The sequence below is a fragment of the Salmo trutta genome, chromosome 8, assembly GCF_901001165.1.
Source record: "Salmo trutta chromosome 8, fSalTru1.1, whole genome shotgun sequence".
NCBI classification, from domain to species: Eukaryota; Metazoa; Chordata; class Actinopteri; order Salmoniformes; family Salmonidae; genus Salmo; species Salmo trutta.
Genome location: NC_042964.1, coordinates 37317394 through 37336211, shown reverse-complemented (window position 1 = coordinate 37336211; position 18818 = coordinate 37317394). Strand labels below are relative to the sequence as shown.

Below are 18818 nucleotides of genomic sequence, written 5' to 3'. Positions count from 1 at the left end.
TAAGGATCCGCAGAAGGCGAGTGGGAAGCTGCCGTTACGTCAATATTACTCGCCAAAGTGCAATGATTGGACAATAAATTAGACGAGGTATGATCACAAATATCCTACCAACGGGACATCAGAAACAGAATCGTGGCTGAATGATGACATGGATATTCAGCTAGTGGGACATAAGCTGCACCGGCTTGATAGAACAGCACACTCCGGTAAGAAGAGGGGGGGGGCGGTCTGTACATATTTGTAAACAACAGCTGGTGCACGAAATCTAAGGAAGTCTCTAGATTTTGCTCTCCTGAAGTAGAGTATCTCATGATAAGCTGCAGACCACACTATTTGCCAAGAGAGTTTTCATCCACACTTTTCGTGACTGTTTATTTACCACCACAGACGGATGCTGGCAGTAAGACGGCACTCAGTCAGCTGTATGAAGGAAATAAGCAAACAGGAAACCGTTCACCCAGAGGCGGCGCTCCTAGTTGCCAGGGATTTTAATGCAGGGAAACTTAAATCAGTTTTACCTAATTTCTATCAACATGTTAAATGCGCAACCAGAGGGAAAAAAATTCTAGATCACCTGTACTCCACACAGAGACGCATACAATGCTCTCCCTCGCCCTCCATTTGGTAAATCTGACCACAATTCCATCCTCCTGATTCCTGCTTACAAGCTATAATTAAAGCAGGAAGCACCAGTGACTCGGTGTATAAAAAAGTGGTCAGATAAAGCAGATGCTAAACTACATGACTGTTTTGCTAGCACAGACTGGAACATGTTTCGGGATTCTTCTGATGGCATTGAGGAGTACACCACATCAGTCACTGGCTTTATTTATAAGTGCATCGAGGACGTCGTCCCCACAGTGACTGTACATACATACCCCAACCAGAAGCCATGGATTACAGGCAACATTCGCACTGAGCTAAAGGGTAGAGCTGCCGCTTTCAAGGTGCGGGACTCTAACCCAGAAGCTTATAAGAAATCCTGCTATGCCCTCCGACCAACCATCGAACAGGCAAAGCGCCAGTACAGGGCTAAGATTAAATCGTACTACACCGGCTCCAACGCTCATCTTATGTGGCTGGGCTTGCAAACTATTACAGACTACAAAGGGAAGCACAGCCGCGAGCTGCCCAGTGACACAAGCCTACCAGACGAGCTAAATCCCTTTTATGCTCGAGGCAAGCAGCACTGAAGCATGCATGAGAGCATCAGCTGTTCCGGACGACTGAGTGATCACGCTGTCCATAGCCGACGTGAGTAAGACCTTTAAACAGGTCAACATTCACAAGGCCGGAGGGCCAGACGGATTACCAGGACGTGTGCTCCGGGCATGTGCTGACCAACTGGCAGGTGACTTCACTGACATTTTCAACATGTCCCTGACTGAGTCTGTAGTACCAACACGTTTCAGGCAGACCACCACAGTCCCTGTGCCCAAGAACACTAAGGTAACCTGCCTAAATGACTACAGACCCGTAGCACTCACGTCCGTAGCCATGAAGTGCTTTGAAAGTCTGGTAATGGCTCACATTAACATCATCATCCCAGAAACCCAAGACCCACTCCAATTTGCATACCGCCCAAACAGATCCACAGATGATGGAATCTCTATTGCACTCCACACTGCCCTTTCCCACCTGGACAAAAGGAACACCTACGAGAGAATGCTATTCATTGGCTACAGCTCAGCGTTCAACACCATAGTGCCCTCAAAGCTCCTCACTAAGCTAAGGATCCTGGGACTAAATACCTCCCTCTGCAACTGGATCCTGGACTTCCTGACGGGCCGCCCCCAGGTGCTTAGGGTAGGTAGCAACACGTCCGCCACACTGATCCTCAACACTGGAGCCCCTTGGGTGCATGCTCAGTCCCCTCCTGTAATCCCTGTTCACCCACGACTGTGTGGCCAGGCACGACTCCAACACCATCATTAAGTTTGCCGATGACACAACAGTGGTAGGCCTGATCACCGACAACGACGAGACAGGCTATAGTGAGGAGGTCAGGGAGCTGGCCGGTGGTGCCAGAATAACAACCTCTCCCTCAACGTGATCAAGACAAAGGAGATGATTGTGGACTACAGGAAAAGGAGGACCAAGCACGCCCCCATCCTCACCGATGGGGCTGTAGTGGAGCAGGTTGAGAGCTTCAAGTTCCTTGGAGTCCACATCACCAACAAACTAGAATGGTCCAAACACACCAAGACAGTCGTGAAGAGGGCACGACAAAGCCTATTCCCCCTCAAGAAACTAAAACGTTTTGGCATGGGTCCTCAGATCCTCAAATGGTTCTACAGCTGCAACATCGAGAGCATCCTGACTTGTTTCATCACTGCCTGGTAAGGCAACTGCTCGGCCTCTGACCGCAAGGCACTACAGAGGGTTGTGTGTACGGCCCTGTATATCACTTGGGCTAAGCTGCATGCCATCCGGGACCTCTACCTACACCAGGCGGTGTCAGAGGAAGGCCCTAAAAATTGTCAAAGACCCCAGCCACCCCTGTCATAGAATGTTCTCTCTTCTACCGCATGGCAAGCGGTACCGGAGCGCCAAGTCTAGGACCAAAAGGCTTCTCAACAGTTTTTACCCCCAAGCCATAAGACTCTTGAACAAGTAATCAAATGGCTACCAGGACTATTTACATCATCCAACATCCCCCCCAACCCCTCTTTTACGCTGCTGCTACTCTCTGTTCATCATATATGCATAGTCACTTTAACTGCACATTCATGTACATACTACCTCAATTAGCCTGACTAACCGGTGCCCCCAGTACAAATGGTGATTCCAGCATCTCAGAAACAGCTGCCTTCCTGGGATTTTTATGCACTACTGTCTCTAGAGTTTACAGAGAATGGTGCGATAAACAAAACACATTCAGTGAGCGGCTGTTCTGTGGGCAAAAACACCTTGTTAATGAGAGAGGTCAGAGGAGAATGTCCAGACTCATTCAAGCTAACAGAAAGGCCACAAATGCTCAAATAACAGCTGTTTAAAACAGTGGTGTGCAGAAGGGCATCTCTTAACGTACAACACCGTGAATAATTCAGGCTGTTGTGGAGGCAAAAGGGGGTCCTGCCCAGTACTAGATATGTGTACCTAATAAAGTGGCCGGTAAGTGTACAGTAATGTCAAGTCTGGAAAAGTGGTACATGGGACCATAGAAACAGTGTCTGATAAAGAATGATGATGAAATATTACATCCATAGATAATGTAGTCCAATTGGTTCATGTTCCACGGTAATGGTGTCAATGGATCTCGTTATCCTGAAACTTTCATGATCTAAACATGGAATATTGTTTGTCAGTTTCCATAAAACTATGCATTAAGAGTAATGCAACAGTTACTCATCATTTTGAGCAGTTGTATCAATTGATAGTTAGATCATTGTAATGAAATGAATAGACAGTCATCTCAGATGTAATGTGTGAATTGTATTTTGAAATGGTAATACTTTGATGTTAAGTTGTGTCATTTTGAACAGGTGATTTTAGTTCAATGAACAAATGATCTTAGCTGTATGTGTATTGCATCTAAGCAATTGGAAAAAGTGATAGAGTTTTGAAAAATTTGCATTTTGATCATTGGTTGTGAGTTTTGTATCTAGAGTTTTGAAAAATGACATAAAGGTTTCAAAATTAGTGCCAAAGTGATTGTAAAAAAACTGTACAAATCCCACTATTGGTTATAGACTGTAAGTGAGCATTTCACTGTAAGGTTTACACCGGTTGTATTCGGCACACGTGACAAATAAACTTTGATTTGATGACAATGAGAATGTTTATTTTTGGTGAGTGTTTGCATGGCATGTTCTGTGGAGGGGGGGGGGGTAGAGGTTATGGTGCAGGGGCTACCATAGAGCATGACATCAACGAGGAGATCCTATTCAAGGTGGGGATGTGGGCGCGAAGTATGAATGGATGAGGCCAAAAAGCATACAAGCTGCATTCAATAAGCAATATTCCTGAACTGCACCACGTCAGAGAAGTGGAGTCCTAGCTGAACCAGAATGAGACGTGGGTCTTCCGTATGCTGCCCCTACCAACCCCTAACTCTTAAATCACAACCAGCCGTTTCGTCATTATAAAACTATCTGATGAGAGAAGAATGGGGGAAAGGGAGAGGAGGAGGATGATGAAGAGGAGTGTAGGGGGGTAACCAAAAAACACAGACATTTCGAATCCCCAAACCACAGAGAGATAGTGCATAGCCGGTAATATAGATCAGGGTCGTCAGGGCCTAGCCAGGTGGACTTGCCCGACAACTGCCCTAGATAGAGTGATCCCTCTGGGGAAGGCTTCGTAACTCTAGGCTTGGCTCTCTCGGTGAAGGCCTCTATTAATTTGGACTAGGCTCCTGGCAGGCAGTAGGGCTTCCTAAGACATGGCTCCAAGGTGAACTCAGGCTGACCTTGGGTCAGTAGACACATATTGTTCAACAGAGCCACTAATCCTGTGTTTGTACAAATGGTGTGAGACCAGATGAGTGGAATGGCATTAATAGGTTCACAGAGTTAGTTACTCCGGAGAAATGAAGCAAAGAACTGAGGTGCGCTGTCTTTTTGTTTACTGAGTGTCTGTATGTGTGTATAGGTGTTTGTCTTTTGTAGGTGTGTGAGTGTGCGCGTGCATGTGAGAGAGAGCCAATGTGTGAATGTGTGTGCTTTATTTGTTTTCATGTGTTTGCATGCTTCCGAGTGTGTGTTTATGTGTGTTTGTGTGCCTGACAAAGTGTGTTTGCTCAGGCAGGAAGTTGAGAAGTGTGTTGGAGAGAGGCTCAGGTGGGGGAACAATAAACAAACAATGACTCCATTCTCCCACATAGTGAACCTGTCTAATTCACTTACCCAGAGCAGCGGGGTCACAGAGCGGGTGTGTGGGTGCATGTGCGTTTGTGCTTTACATGTGAATTTATGGTGTACGTGCCTAATCGTGTGTGTGTGTGTTCGTGTGTGTGCACATATTTGATTTCCACGGTGAGTGTGTGTTTATTGTCTAGGTGTCTGTATTAGCAGTGTTTACACTGCTGCTACACAGAGCTCTGTCTCTGACACTGAGCAGGACTAAGTAACAGGTTTTATTCTAGGCTTTGACCATACAGGGCTCTGTTTCTCTCTGCTCTCACTGAAACATTTATACCGATAGATCCAGAACAAGCTATACACTCACAGTACACATAGCGTTAGGGCAAAGTGCAATTCTCTCACATTCTCTCGCAGTATCACCTCTGCCTATATGCAGACTATGAGCTGCAACTAGGCCCGTACTCAGGGGCCCTGACCTCCATGGGGCCCCTATTGATTTTGTTAGCCACTCATAATTCATGGCAAACAGGGAATTAGCTTTGAAAATGCAATTTTTTTTCTCCTTCCCTGGCAAAACCAAATCTCACTTAGGGTGCCCAAAATTCTAGAGGCGGCCCTCTTCTCTTGTCAGCACAAAATGTAACATTCAGGACCGTTCACCCATTAAGCAAGAAATGTGAAACATACAGTGGAGCATAAAAAACAATATTGCACTTTTCTTTTCCTACTAGCATTGACTTTGCTGATAACTTCTTTAATGAGGAAAAATGTACTTACTACGATTGTGATATGTGCTTGTCCTACCTAGCTATCTTAAAACGAGTGCACCAAAAAAAAAAAAAAAAGTAACTCTGGATAAGAGCGTCTGCTAAATGACTAAAATGTAAATGTCAAATATAATAACTATTTTGGGTGAAACTCAAACTGCTCTCAGACCTGCTATCCTCTACTGCATAGCTAGTTGGTCCTGACACCTCGAGTTCCCCTGGTTCAGCCAAACCCCTTCCCCGCATGGCGCTGGACATGGGTGTGCTGCAGGCTGCAGTGTGAAGACAGTGGGTTTCTGGCTGTTGTAACAGCATGGTGAGTGTCAGAGTAGAGAACACAGCAGAGAGGAACACAATAAGTGAAAACACATGTAGCGCGCCGCATTTCCTGCCGAACACATTATTGTGTGTGTGTGTGTGCTCATGTATGTTGTTAAGGAGCAAAAGGAACGGGGCAGAGGCCTCTCTGTTAGAAGTAAGGGAGGACAGTAAAACAGTGAAAGTAAAGTGTATTGTCCGTAGAAGTAAATTAAGGAACGTTTTTTTCGTGGCTTGAGTCCATGCCTTGTGATTCAGTGTATTTACACTACAATACAACAATAAACCAGGACTAAGCAACAGCGAACAGAGAGGGTTTGGACACACACACACACACACACACACACACACACACACACACACACACACACACACACACACACACACACACACACGCACGCACACACACGATTCCACAGCAACATTAACACAGCATCCTATCCTGAGGTTGATCCCCTCTCCTCAGAGTGAAATGTTACTCATCAGATTTTTACCCAACACACCCCTCTATCCACCCCCTCTGAATGGCCCTCGCCTACCCTCACACTACCTGGTCACAGACCCACCAGGGCCAGTAAATCACACCTCAGCCTAACAGAGGCACATTAAACAGGTATGAGTTGGTTGAAAAAGGTACTAGTTTATACTACTGGCCAGCTGTAGAGAGCTCATTAAACATAATGACCCATCTTGAGTGTCACTGTTTGTGCGTGTGTATTGAGTGTATGCTGGTGTGTGTGTGTGTGTGTGTGTTTATGGAACACAAACAAATATGAGGGTCAGGTACAGCTCTTTAGGTTTATGTTCTTCTCCTGTTCGTTTTTCAAATTCCCCCTAGAGCCCCCTCACACACTCACTCTCTGCCATATATTTGTTTAGTATCATTTTGCCTCCCGCCTCTGTTTCCATACGGCTCCTGGCAGTAGTGGGGTTTGCGCAAGGAAGTCACCCTGAGCTGAGAACATTCTGGATGGAACTGCAATAGAGACAGCCATGACAGCCAATGAGACTAATGGAAAATGTATTGCCATTTACTAAGGTGGGAGAAACAACAGTATAAAACACCAAACCACTCTGTCACATTGAGTAGAGCTGAGCCCGCTCTCCCGTTCCACAGTCTGTGGGTACAGCCTGGTCTTACAGACGAGACAAGACATAACATAGTACATGCAAATCCGGGACACTCAAATTAGTATTATACTGTATGTTACGTTTGGTATGGTTACATAAGACATTTACATTACATTTACATTTTAGTCATTTAGCAGACGCTCTTATCCAGAGCGACTTACAGTAGTGAATGCATACATTTCATAGATTTTTTTTTCTGTGCAGAAGGTTACTTAAGACAACAAAGAAAGGAGGGTGCTTGGTCTTGATGGATGGGTGGGCATACAATGCGAATGTCTAGCAACACAAAGGTTGCGCGTTCAAATCTCATCACGGACAACTTCAGCATTTTAGCAACTTTTCAGCTTCTTACTTCTTTTTGCTACTTTGCAACTACTTAGCATGTTCACTAACCCTTCCCCTAACCCTAACCTTAACCCTTTTAGCTAACCCTTCCCTTAACCCTAACCTTAACCCTAACCTTAAACCTAACACCTAAACTTGCTAATGTTAGCCAGCTAGCGATTGTTAGCATTAGCCACCTAGCTAATGTTAACCACAACAAATTAGAATTCGTAATATATTTTACGTTTTGCAAATTCGTAACATATCATACGAAATGGATGATGGACATCCACAAATGAATACATACCATATGAAACGTAACATATCATACTAAATCTAGTGTCTCGGATTTACGTACAGAATAATCCAAAATGCTGAGACCAGGTTGGTGGATAGAGAACTGTGTAGTGATGACACTCCTCTGTGTTTGTGTGTCGTCTGAGGCTTCCTACATCTCTCATCCTCACGCCACTCCCTGATGATAATCCTATAAACTGCATTGTGTGTGTGTGTGTGTGTGTGTGTGTGTGTGTGTGTGTGTGTGTGTGTGTCAGCTTTGTTCAAAGTGACCCACAGTCGGACATCAGGAAAAAAGTAACTCACCGCTCTCTAAGAATTGACCAGCTCACTCTTGCTTGTCTCTACTGTAGAGGCAAAGTATTGCGGGTAAACATGGTTTGGCAGTTGTTGTCATGCGTATAGCGAATCGTAGTGGATGGACCTATGTTGATTCTCTGTGTACTATTGTCCCATGACTAAATGCTCCCTCTCTCCCCTCTCCTTCCCTCTCTGTCATGTAGGCCTGTGTCCTGACTGGGAGACGTGGGATCCTAGCCAGCCTGTGGAGAATGCCAGGGAGGCCATGCAGCAGGCTGACGACTGGCTCGGAGTGCCCCAGGTAACATCACCACACCACCTACACTCTCCTTCACTCCTGGTCTCACCTGGTTTAGTTCACATAACCTGAACTCATTTGTACTAGATAAACTCATCTAGTTAAACTCATATCTACATACTTGGTTTAGACTCAGTTACTCTGAGGCAACTGGCTTCAGTGGTAAACAGCAGGGCAATCTTTGCTAACACTTTACGGCTTAAAGATTGGTAAAATGTATTATGATGTATTTATAAATGCACTGTAAGACTTGTCATAAGCCTGTATGATCAATCTGTTCTTTGAGTGAGGGAGTTGGAGTTGGTGGGTGTGTCCCAGGTGACAGTCCGCAGCCACATAGGCCAATGTGGATAAGTGTGTGTGGGATTGTGTTTGGCTAATTTCTTCAGTATGTGGTTGTGGAGGTACATTGGCATGCTGCTGTACTGGGCTGGGTCTTGGAGAGAGGGGAGGCCAGGTTGGCATCAGGTTAGGCTGGATTCTGAAGAGGCGAGGGTGGGTTAGCCAATGCCAGGACCACTGAAGCGGGCTCTTATGAAACCACAAACTGTTTCCCCAGTCACACACTAGTCTATAGCACTTCTAGATTCCAAGATGGAAAACATGAACAGAAACTCTATATTCCCTGTGTGTGTGTGTGTGTGTGTGTGTGTGTGTGTGTGTGTGTGTGTGTGTGTGTGTGTGTGTGCGTGTGCGTGTGTGCGTACGTGCGCTTAGTGGTTTTTGTCCACTTGTCCAGGGGCAACCTGTGTTTTATCGTGTCAATATGCACTTCCTTCAGTGTACAATTTGGCCCAAACATTAGTTACCAATAGCTGAAACAACCCTCTGCTCCTTAGTCAATGATGTTAACACAGACCAAGGAAACTTGGAACTCTCCATAGAGAAATGAGGGGAGGAGAGAGAAGCAGATATATGGAGACATAAATATTAGGAATTAGAAGGATTGGTGATCCCATGACGGGCCTTGCTATTTTTCAGGCTGTTCTTAATAAGTATATGCATGTGTATAGAGGAGGGAGTGTGTGTGTGTGTGCACGGGTTTGTGTATGTTGCATTTGAGCTTATATGGGAGGGTCCAGACCATCACTGTATGGCAGAATGGGGGCAATCTCAGCATGCTTAGAGCACTGGTCACATGGTGGGAGTGACAAGGTCGTGGGATGTGTTTACATCTTGAACAACTGCACCAGGGTCAGCTCTTGTTACCCCTGTCTAACCTTAAACATTGGGATCCCCAAAACACCACTGACCCTGTATCAGTCGAGGAACATAGAGAGTAGCATAGTGGTTCACCTAGTGAGTGGCCATGCTATTTTCAGGCCCCTGGCCCTACAGCCAAGGGTTAAATATAGCTAGAACACCCTCTGACACCCCTCAGAGAGAGTGAGAGAGAGAGAGAGAGAGAGAGAGAGATCCACAGAAAGAGAGACTATTAGAAAGGGAGAAAATTGGTCATTGTGTCACCATGGGATGTACAGCATGATGCAAGCTGGTTCAGATCAACAGAGAACTTGTTGACAGACAGTTTAACAAGGTTGGGAAAGTCTTGAAGTCGTTTTGACTGGCTTCATTTGGCCAAACTCATTATTTCTTCTGACCATGGGGCATGGTTTAAGAGCTCTTGAAAATGTCAGTATGATTTCAGCATTATACATTGGGAGTAGAATACCTATAGTAAGAGTCTGTGAATGTATGTATATATGTATGTACAGGTATGTATGCCTGAAGCAGTGAGACCTCTTTAGCATGAACAGCCTGTTTCCTCTCAGATCCACACACCCTATAGGTTGTAAATTAGCATGTGTGTGTGAGAGTATGTGAACGTGTGTGTGTTTCCACCTGTAAGTCCCCATGTGGTGGTTGTGTATAATTATGGACTCCATTATCCAGAGGGCTGTTCAAACACAGACATTTCATGTGCCTAACAGCTGCTACATAACTTTGCATCTCTCTCTCTCTCTCTCTCTCTCTCAATTCAATTCAAGGGCTTTATTGGCATGGGAAACATATGTTAACATTGCCAAAGCAAGTGAAGTAGATAATATACAAAAGTGAAATAAACAATAAAAATGAAAAGTAAACATCACACTCACAGAAGTTCCAAAATAATAAGGAACATTACAAATGTCATATTATATATATATACAGTGTTGTATACGATGTACAAATGGTTAAAGTACAAAAGCAAAAATAAATAAGCATAAATATGGGTTGTATTTACAATGGTGTTTGTTCTTCGCTGATTGACATTTTCTTGTGGCAACAGGTCACAAATCTTGCTGCTGTGATGGCACACTGTGGTATTTCACCCAGTAGATATGGGAGTTTATCAAAATCGGGTTTGTATTCTAATTCTTTGTGCATCTGTGTAATCTGAGAGAAATATGTTTCTCTAATATGGTCATACATTGGGCAGGAGGTTAGGAAGTGCAGCTCAGTTTCCACCTCATTTTGTGGGCAGTGTGCACATAGCCTGTCTTCTCTTGAGAGCCAGGTCTGCCTACGGCGTACTTTCTCAATAGCAAGGCTATGCTCACGGAGTCTGTACATAGTCAAAGCTTTCCTTAAGTTTGGGTCAGTCACAGTGGTCAGGTATTCTGCCACTGTGTCCTCTCTGTTTAGGGCCAAATAGCATTCTAGTTTGCGCTGTTTTTTTGTTAATTCTTTCCAATGTGTCAAGTTATTATCTTTTTGTTTTCTCATGATTTGGTTGGGTCTAATTTTGTTGCTGTCCTGGGGCTCTGTGGGTTGTGTTTGTGTTTGTGAACAGAGCTCCAGGGCCAGCTTGCTTAGGGCACTCTTCTCCAGGTTCATCTCGCTGTAGGTGATGGCTTTGTTATGGAAGGTTTGGGAATCGCTTCCTTCTAGATGGTTGTAGAATTCAACGGCTCTTTTCTGGCTTTTGCTAATTAGCGGGTATCGGCCTAATTCTGCTCTACATGCATTATTTGGTGCTCTACGTTTTACATGGAGGATATTTTAGCAGAATTCTGCATACAGAGTCTCAATTTGGTGTTTGTCCCATTTTGTGAATTCTTGGTTGGTGAGCAGACCCCAGACCTCACAACCATAAAGGGCAATGGGTTCTATAACTGATTCAAGTATTTTTAGCCAGATCCTAATTGGTATGTTGAGATTTATGTTCCTTTTGATGGCATAGAATGCCCTTGTTGTATTGTCTCTCAGATATTTCACAGCCCTGTAGCGCTGATGTTTAGGCCAAGCTTTTTTGTGTGCTCCAGGGAAACGGTGTCAAGATAGAATTTGTATTTCTGGTCCTGGAGACCGGACCTTTTTTGGAACACCATTATTTTTGTCTTACTGAGATTTACTGTCAGGGCCCAGGTCTGGCAGAATCTGTGCAGAAGATCTAGGTGCTGCTGTAGGCCTCCCTTGGTTGGTGACAGAAGCAGCAGATCATCAGCAAACAGTAGACATTTGACTTCAGATTCTAGTAGGGTGAGGCCGTGTGCTGCAGACTTTTCTAGTGCCCTCGCCAATTCGTTGATATATATGTTGAAGAGGGTGGGGCTTAAGCTGCATCCCACGGCCCTGTGGGAAGATATGTGTGTGTTTTTTTGCCTATTTTAACCACACACTTGTTGTTTGTGTACATGGATTTTATAATGTCGTATGTTTTTCCCCTACACCACTTTCCATCAATTTATATAGCAGACCCTCATGCCAAATTTGAAATCAAGAAAGCATGAGAAGACTGCCTTTGTTTTGTTTTTTTTGTTTGTCAATTAGGGTGTGCAGGGTGAATACGTGGTCTGTCGTACGATCATTTGGTAAAAAGCCAATTTGACATTTGTACATGTGTTTTCACTGAGGAAATGTATGAGTCTGCTGTTAATGATAATGCAGAGTATTTTCCCAAGGTTGCTGTTGACGCATATCCCACGGTAGTTATTGGGGTCAAATTTGTCTCCATTTTTTAGAATGGGGTGGTCATTCCTTGATTCCAAATATTGGGGAAGATGTCAGAGCTAAGGATGATGTTAAAGAGTTTTAGTATAGCCATTTGGAATTTGTTGTCTGTATATTTGATCATTTCATTGACGATACCATCAACACAACAGGCCTTTTTGGATTGGAGGGTTTTTGTTTTGTCCTGTAGTTCATTCAAGGAAATTGGAGAATCCAGTGCTTTCTGGTAGTCTTTAATAGTTGATTCTAAGATTTGTATTTGATCATGTATATGTTTTTGCTGTTTGTTCGTTGTTATAGAGCCAAAAAGATTGGAGAAGTGGTTTACCCATACATCTCTGTTTTGGATAGATAACTCTTCGTGTTGTTGTTTGTTTAGTGTTTTTCCAATTTCCCCAGAAGTGATTAGAGTCTATGGATTCTTCAATTAAATTGAGCTTATTTCTGACGTGCTGTTCCGTAGTATATTTCTGTATTGTTTTAGGAATTCACCATAGTGAAGGCATAGACTCAGGTTTTCCGGGTCTCTATGTTTTTGGTTGGACAGGTTTTTCAATTTCTTTCTTAGATTTTTGCATTCTTCATCAAACCATTTGTCATTGTTGTTCATTTTCTTCGATTTTCTATTTGAGATTATTTGAGATTATTACATTTGATAGGGAAGCTGAGAGGTCAAATATAATGTTAAGATTTTCTACTACCAAGTAGAAAATGTTCTACTACTTAACTATTACAGTGGAACATTTTGTCCAGGAAGATGTCTAAAAGGGATTGAATTTGTTGTTGCCTAATTGTTTTTTTGGTAGGTTTCCACACTACAGTCCTTCCATCTATAGCATTTCTTAATATTACTCAGTTCCTTTGGCTTTGATGCCTCATGATTGTGTATTGCTCTATTCAAGTAGACTGTGATTTTGCTGTGATCTGATAGGGGAGTCAGTGGGCTGACTGTGAACGCTCTGAGAGACTCTGGGTTGAGGTCAGTGACAAAGTTGTCTACAGTACAACTGCCAAGAGATGAACTATAGGTGTACCTACCGTATTAGTCCCCTCGAAGCCTACCATTGACTATGTACATACCCAGCGTGTGACAGAGCTGCAGGAGTTGTGACCCGTTTTTGTTGGTTATGTTGTCATAGTTGTGCCTAGGGGGGCATATGGGGAAGGGAATGCTGTCACCTTCAGGCAGGTGTTTGTCCCCCTGTGTGCTGAGGGTGTCAGGTTCTTGTCCAGTTCTGGCATTTAGGTCGCCACAGACTATGTCCCTGGGCCTGGAAATGATTGATTTCCCCCTCCAGGATGGAGAAGCTGTCTTCATTGAAGTATGGGGATTCTAGTGGGGGGATATTGGTAGCACACAGGAGGACATTTTTCTCTGTTAATATCATTTCCTGTTGAATTTCTAGCCAAATGTAAAATTCCTGTTTTGATTAATTTAATGGAGTGAGTTAGGTCTGCTCTATACCAAATTAGCATACCCTCTGAGTTCCTTCCCTGTTCACACCTGGTTGTTTGGTGGATGGGACTACCAGCTCTCTGTAACCTAGAGGGCAACCAGTGGGTCCGTCTCCTCTATACCAGGTTTCTTGTAGCATGACAATGTCTGTTTTTCCGATTTATTTGATGAAGTCCAGGTTCCTGCCCTTCAGGCCAAAAGCAGATGACCTCAGGCCTTGGATATTCCAGAATGCGATAGTGAAGGCTTTGTGTTCTATAAAGTGTCCAATGTTGTTGGTCGTGTGGTTTGGCCTGAGGTCAGTAAGTGTGAGCAGAGCCTGCTGAGCATCTGGTACATGCCATTTGCAGTGTGGTGGTTGGGCCTGTTTGCCCGCTCAAGGCCTGGGCGTATGTGTGACTTACATGTTGAGGCTCTCTTTTGTGGGAGTGGGGGGAATGGTGTGGGCAGGAGGGGCATAGGTCAGATCTGAGGGGGCCTAAACGGGGTGTGGTTATGGTTGACTTGGGGGGGGTGTTGATTGGTTGGGGTGGGGGTGTGGATGTGGCTGGTGGTGTTGTGGTCTGGATGTAGGTCGTCTCGGCGTGGGTCCTCTATGTGTAGGTCCGGGTGGGGGGGGGGGGGGGGTCCCGCAGGTCTGGGAGAGTGTCTCGCTGGTCTGGACGGGGTGTCTATTGATCTGTTGCTCCTGTGTGAAGTGTTGGGGCTGCGTTTGAGAGCGATGTCCTTTAGACTCTGGGCAAAGGTGGGCACTGCTGCCTTGTATAGGTGGACCTTGTCATAGAGGCTTTTCAAGTCCAGGGTTGTGGTCCAGGATAACATTTGGTTTTGAGGCACAGTCACAGGAAATACTTGCGTTTACCCGCTGTATGGTAGCAGGCTGGAAGTCTTTTCGTGGTAGCAGGGTGGAGATAACCACTTGTGCATTGGGGAAAGTAGAAGAAGCTTTTTCAATCACTCCCTTCAGTGCTGTGGCCACCCTTTCCTGCTGTGTTCGCAGGTTGTTTGTGCCTGTGTGTATTATTATGTAGCTGGGTGATCCTAGTTGGTCCTCAGACAGAAGGTCTAGGGCGGGCTGGGTGTTTGGACACCAGAGTTTAGACAAACTGTGTTTGGGAAAAAGTATTTTTTCTTGTATATATTTCCCATTTGAGTTCATAAGGAGTACAATCTGTGTCTTGTGTATGTCCTCAGTGGGTGTGGGGGGGTTGTCAGGAGGGCTATCAGGGAGGCTGACGGGGGGTGCTCAGAGGGGGTGAGGTCCCTGGGTTTGGGGTTCTTCATTTGTCTGTTCTGCTGTGATGTTGACGCTATGGTCAGGGTCTGGTGTGAACTGTTCCGCTGTGGTATCGAGACTTTTGTCGGGAGCTGAAGTGGGCTGTTCTGCCGGCTTCTCTGCGGGGGTGGCCACCTCTCTAGTGGGTTGTTCTCTGTCACACGCCATCCCCCTCACCCTCTCCTCCAGCAGTCTGATCCTCTCCTCTAGTACTCTGTTCTTCTCCAGCTCTTGCTTTTTATATTGTGGAAGTTGTCTCATTACAGTCCAGAGTGCAGATATGTCTCTCTCCACCTCCAGCTCTCCGGGTCTGGTTAAGGGGGTGTTGTTGTTCTGGACTGTTGTCTGGGTCTGTGCTGACTGGAGTGTAATCACCTGTTGTTCCAGTTCCACCTGCCTTACCTACAGCTGGGTAAATGTATCCTTCATTTCAATGAGGAGGTAGTACTCTGTGCTGGGAGGTTGACATTCCACTTGGGGTTGCTCGTCTGTGGGATTATAATATGAAGAGGTCTGGTCTGACCCACTCGGGGTGGGGGTAGCTTTCTCAAGGGAGAGCTTCTCCTGCTGGGCTAATTCTTTGATTAGGTGAAAGTCCAGCTGAAACAGTTTGGGGTTGCCCTGTACCAATACTGTTCCAGACTTATTGAGATGTATATTACCCTTAACAGAGGGGTAGTGTGCTAATATATCACTGTGCTGTGCCAGGGGGTGGTTTGGGTGGAAGATGAGTTTGCTGATGTTCCCATATTTATAATAGTCAGCAACAAATGTCTCTTGATTTTCCATAAGGATCTTCATTTTGTGATCTTTTCTTGCTTTATCATTCTTTACATACACAGGGATCTGTATTTTAATTACCTCTGAACAGCGGGTGGCAGCTTCTAAAGCTTCTGAGTTTTGATTTGGAGTGAAGGTTATGTTGTAGAGGGTAGCATCCTGTATTTGTTCCTGACAAAAACTCCCAAGTTTATCTAACTCTAAATCCATCTTTTTTTTAAGAACATGCTTTAATAAGAACATGCTGAAAAATGCAGGAGCTCATCTATCTCTCTCTCGCTCGAATATTTTTTATTTTTCCTTACATCCCCCCTTCCCCCCTCTCTTTCTTTCTCTATATCACTTCCATCTCTTTTCTTCACTTGTTCTAAGTGTCTCATTGTCCTGCTCTCTCCTTCCCCTTCTCCCTCTGCTTTCTCCTCCCCCTCTCCCTCCGTTCTCTCTTTTCTCCTCTCCCTTTCTCCTTCCCCCATTTCTCTCTACTCAAACCTCACTCCTGTAGCTCACTCTAGCTCCGCGTAGGGGAACTTTCTTTCTCAATAAAACACTCAACTACTCCAACGTGATTTCCTGGTGGCATTTCTCGTTTTTCTATTCCCCCTCTCCACCCCCTCTTTCCACTGCGATCATAAGGAAAACACATTGTGATGTTGGACAATACAATTAGCCTTTCATTCCATCAGAGCTGCTGCTTTTGATTCCACTGCCCTGGTTTTTCACCAGCCTGTTGTTTTACATCAACTTTACAGCCAGAGAGAGAGCCTCATTAGGCTCTATGTCTATTTCATGTCTTTCTTTGATGTTCATTCATTTGAAGTAAGTTCTTTATCCTCGGGTTAGTAGTTATTAATACAATGTTTATTAGAACGCTATTAAATCATGCTTTGATTGCGTGTTAGGAGAAACAGGAAGCGATGTGATAACCTTTGACTCCTGTGTGTGCTGCTCCTCTTCCTGTCTCCCTCTTCTTATTAAATCAGGCTTTGATCGTGTACGGAGAGGAAGAGGAAGAGAGAGGCCCAACTCGGTGGAAAATCTGTCTCCCTCCAGCAGGAGGCGTTTTTTTGTTGTTTCGCTCACCAATCAAGGAGTTTTCGTATGGAGGTCAATGAGAGAGTGTCAAATTGTATCAACAAATACATTTATGGATTATTTGCTACATTAGGTTTGTTTGATCAAATAGCAGTTTTGTCATTCTTAAGTTCTTTTGAGTGTACTAATATAAGTAGGAAACATGACATCACGTCAACTTTGAGAAACAACACTTGATATCGGAGTTGTCTCGAGATTGCTATGCATATTCATGGCATGAGGCTAGAAGCATAGCCTCTCTCTCCATTGAATACAGGCGGTTGAAGTCAACAACCCTCATCTAATATTCAAAAAAGGATTTCAATAATAAGATGTATCCACCAAGTCAAGGAAAGGATAGGCAGGAGCTAGACATGACGCCGTGCCGCTTTGTGGACGACGACTCCCATTGTTAGAGACATGTATCTTGTATCTTGTGAGTATATCCATAGAGAAACAGGAAGTGATGATAACCTTTGACCCCGTGCACCGTCTATTGTCTTCTCCCTCTCTGTAGGTGATAGCCCCTGAGGAAATAGTGGATCCCAATGTGGACGAGCACTCGGTGATGACCTACCTGTCCCAGTTTCCCAAGTCCAAGCTGAAGCCCGGTGCCCCGCTGCGTTCCAAGACTCTGCACCCCAAGAAGGCCAAGGCCTATGGACCAGGTGAGAGAGAGAGAGACTGGGAATGTAACAACTGACTTCCTTCAAAGACTACTTTAACTTATTTATCTATAAATAAATTGGGCTATTGGAAAGCTCATATTCTGAGCTAGCCATTAAAAAATATGGTCCACAGATCTAATTGAATCCGAACAACCCTTTAACTTGAACAGAATATGGAAAAATATGACCTTGGCATCCCATAATCTGAACCATCAAGTTACACATTTTAAGTTTATTCACGGACTGTGTTTAAAACCAGGGAAATATTTGATGATGAAATGGGCCCCGACTTCCAACTGTTTACTGTGTCCCCTAAATCAGGTAGACACATTCCTCCATATGATGTAGGAGTGCCCTGCAGTCAAATGCTTCGGGGCAAAGTTACAAAATTAATTTAGAAGTGCATGAATGTAAATATTCAATGCTTTGCATCTATTATGTTACTTAATGATGATAGCTCCTTGAATCTCTCAATCAATCAGAGATGATTACTACTGGTAGGCAGCACTGACACAAAAAATAGATGTTGGCTCTTAGATGGTAAGCACCTCACTCTCTCCTAATCGCCAGCGGATACAGTTGTTATTGACAGCAAGAATGAATGGTAATAGTCAATGAACAACATTGCTCAACATTGACATTGTCCCACCGCTGGTTAGCCACTATTGGCTTAAAAAGCCAAACCTAACACTATCTGCCAATTAATTACCAGCAATATTGCCCCTGTCTGTCTGTGTGGTGCGCACGTTTGTGTCTATCTCTCCGTGTGTGGCCAGTTGGTGTGATAACCGTCTTGTGGGTTGACAGAAATACTTTCCCCAAAACCTTAACATTAAATGTTAACTACAAAGTAGGCTTACCTGGCAGGAGTATATCATGAGTAAGTATATCATTTGTATCTATTATTTGTTATTTAAAAACATTTCCATGAAAATTATATAAATTACAGTGGCTTGCGAAAGTATTCACCCCCCCCCTTTGTTTTGCCTTACAACCTGGAATTAAAATGGATTTTTGGGGGGTTTGTATCATTTGATTTACACAACATGCCTACATCTTTGAAGATGCAAAATATTTTTTATTGTTAAACAAACAAGAAATAAAACAAAAAAACTGAAAACTTGAGCGTGCATAACTATTCACCCCCCCAAAGTCAATACTTTGTAGAGCCACCTTTTGCAGCAATTACAGCTGCAAGTCTCTTGGGGTATGTCTCTATAAGGTTGGCACATCTAGCCACTGGGATGTTTTGCCCATTCTTCAAGGTAAAACTGCTCCAGCTCCTTCAAGTTGGATGGGTTCCGCTGGTGTACAGCAATCTTTAAGTCATACCACAGATTCTCAATTGGATTGAGGTCTGGGCTGTGACTAGGCCATTCCAAGATATTTAAATG

The 18818-nt window shown here is 44.2% G+C and overlaps 1 protein-coding gene across 10 annotated transcripts in view; it reads left to right on the top strand.

Moving 5' to 3' along the window:
* Positions 1 to 18818, top strand: part of LOC115198815 (filamin-C) — an 85072-nt gene that overhangs the window by 29058 nt on the left and 37196 nt on the right. For all 10 annotated transcript variants that reach the window (XM_029761113.1, XM_029761118.1, XM_029761112.1 and 7 more), the window contains exons 3-4: positions 8146 to 8243; positions 17274 to 17424. In XM_029761113.1, the coding sequence (XP_029616973.1) occupies positions 8146 to 8243; positions 17274 to 17424 (249 nt within the window). The remainder of the gene's footprint in view (positions 1 to 8145; positions 8244 to 17273; positions 17425 to 18818) is intronic.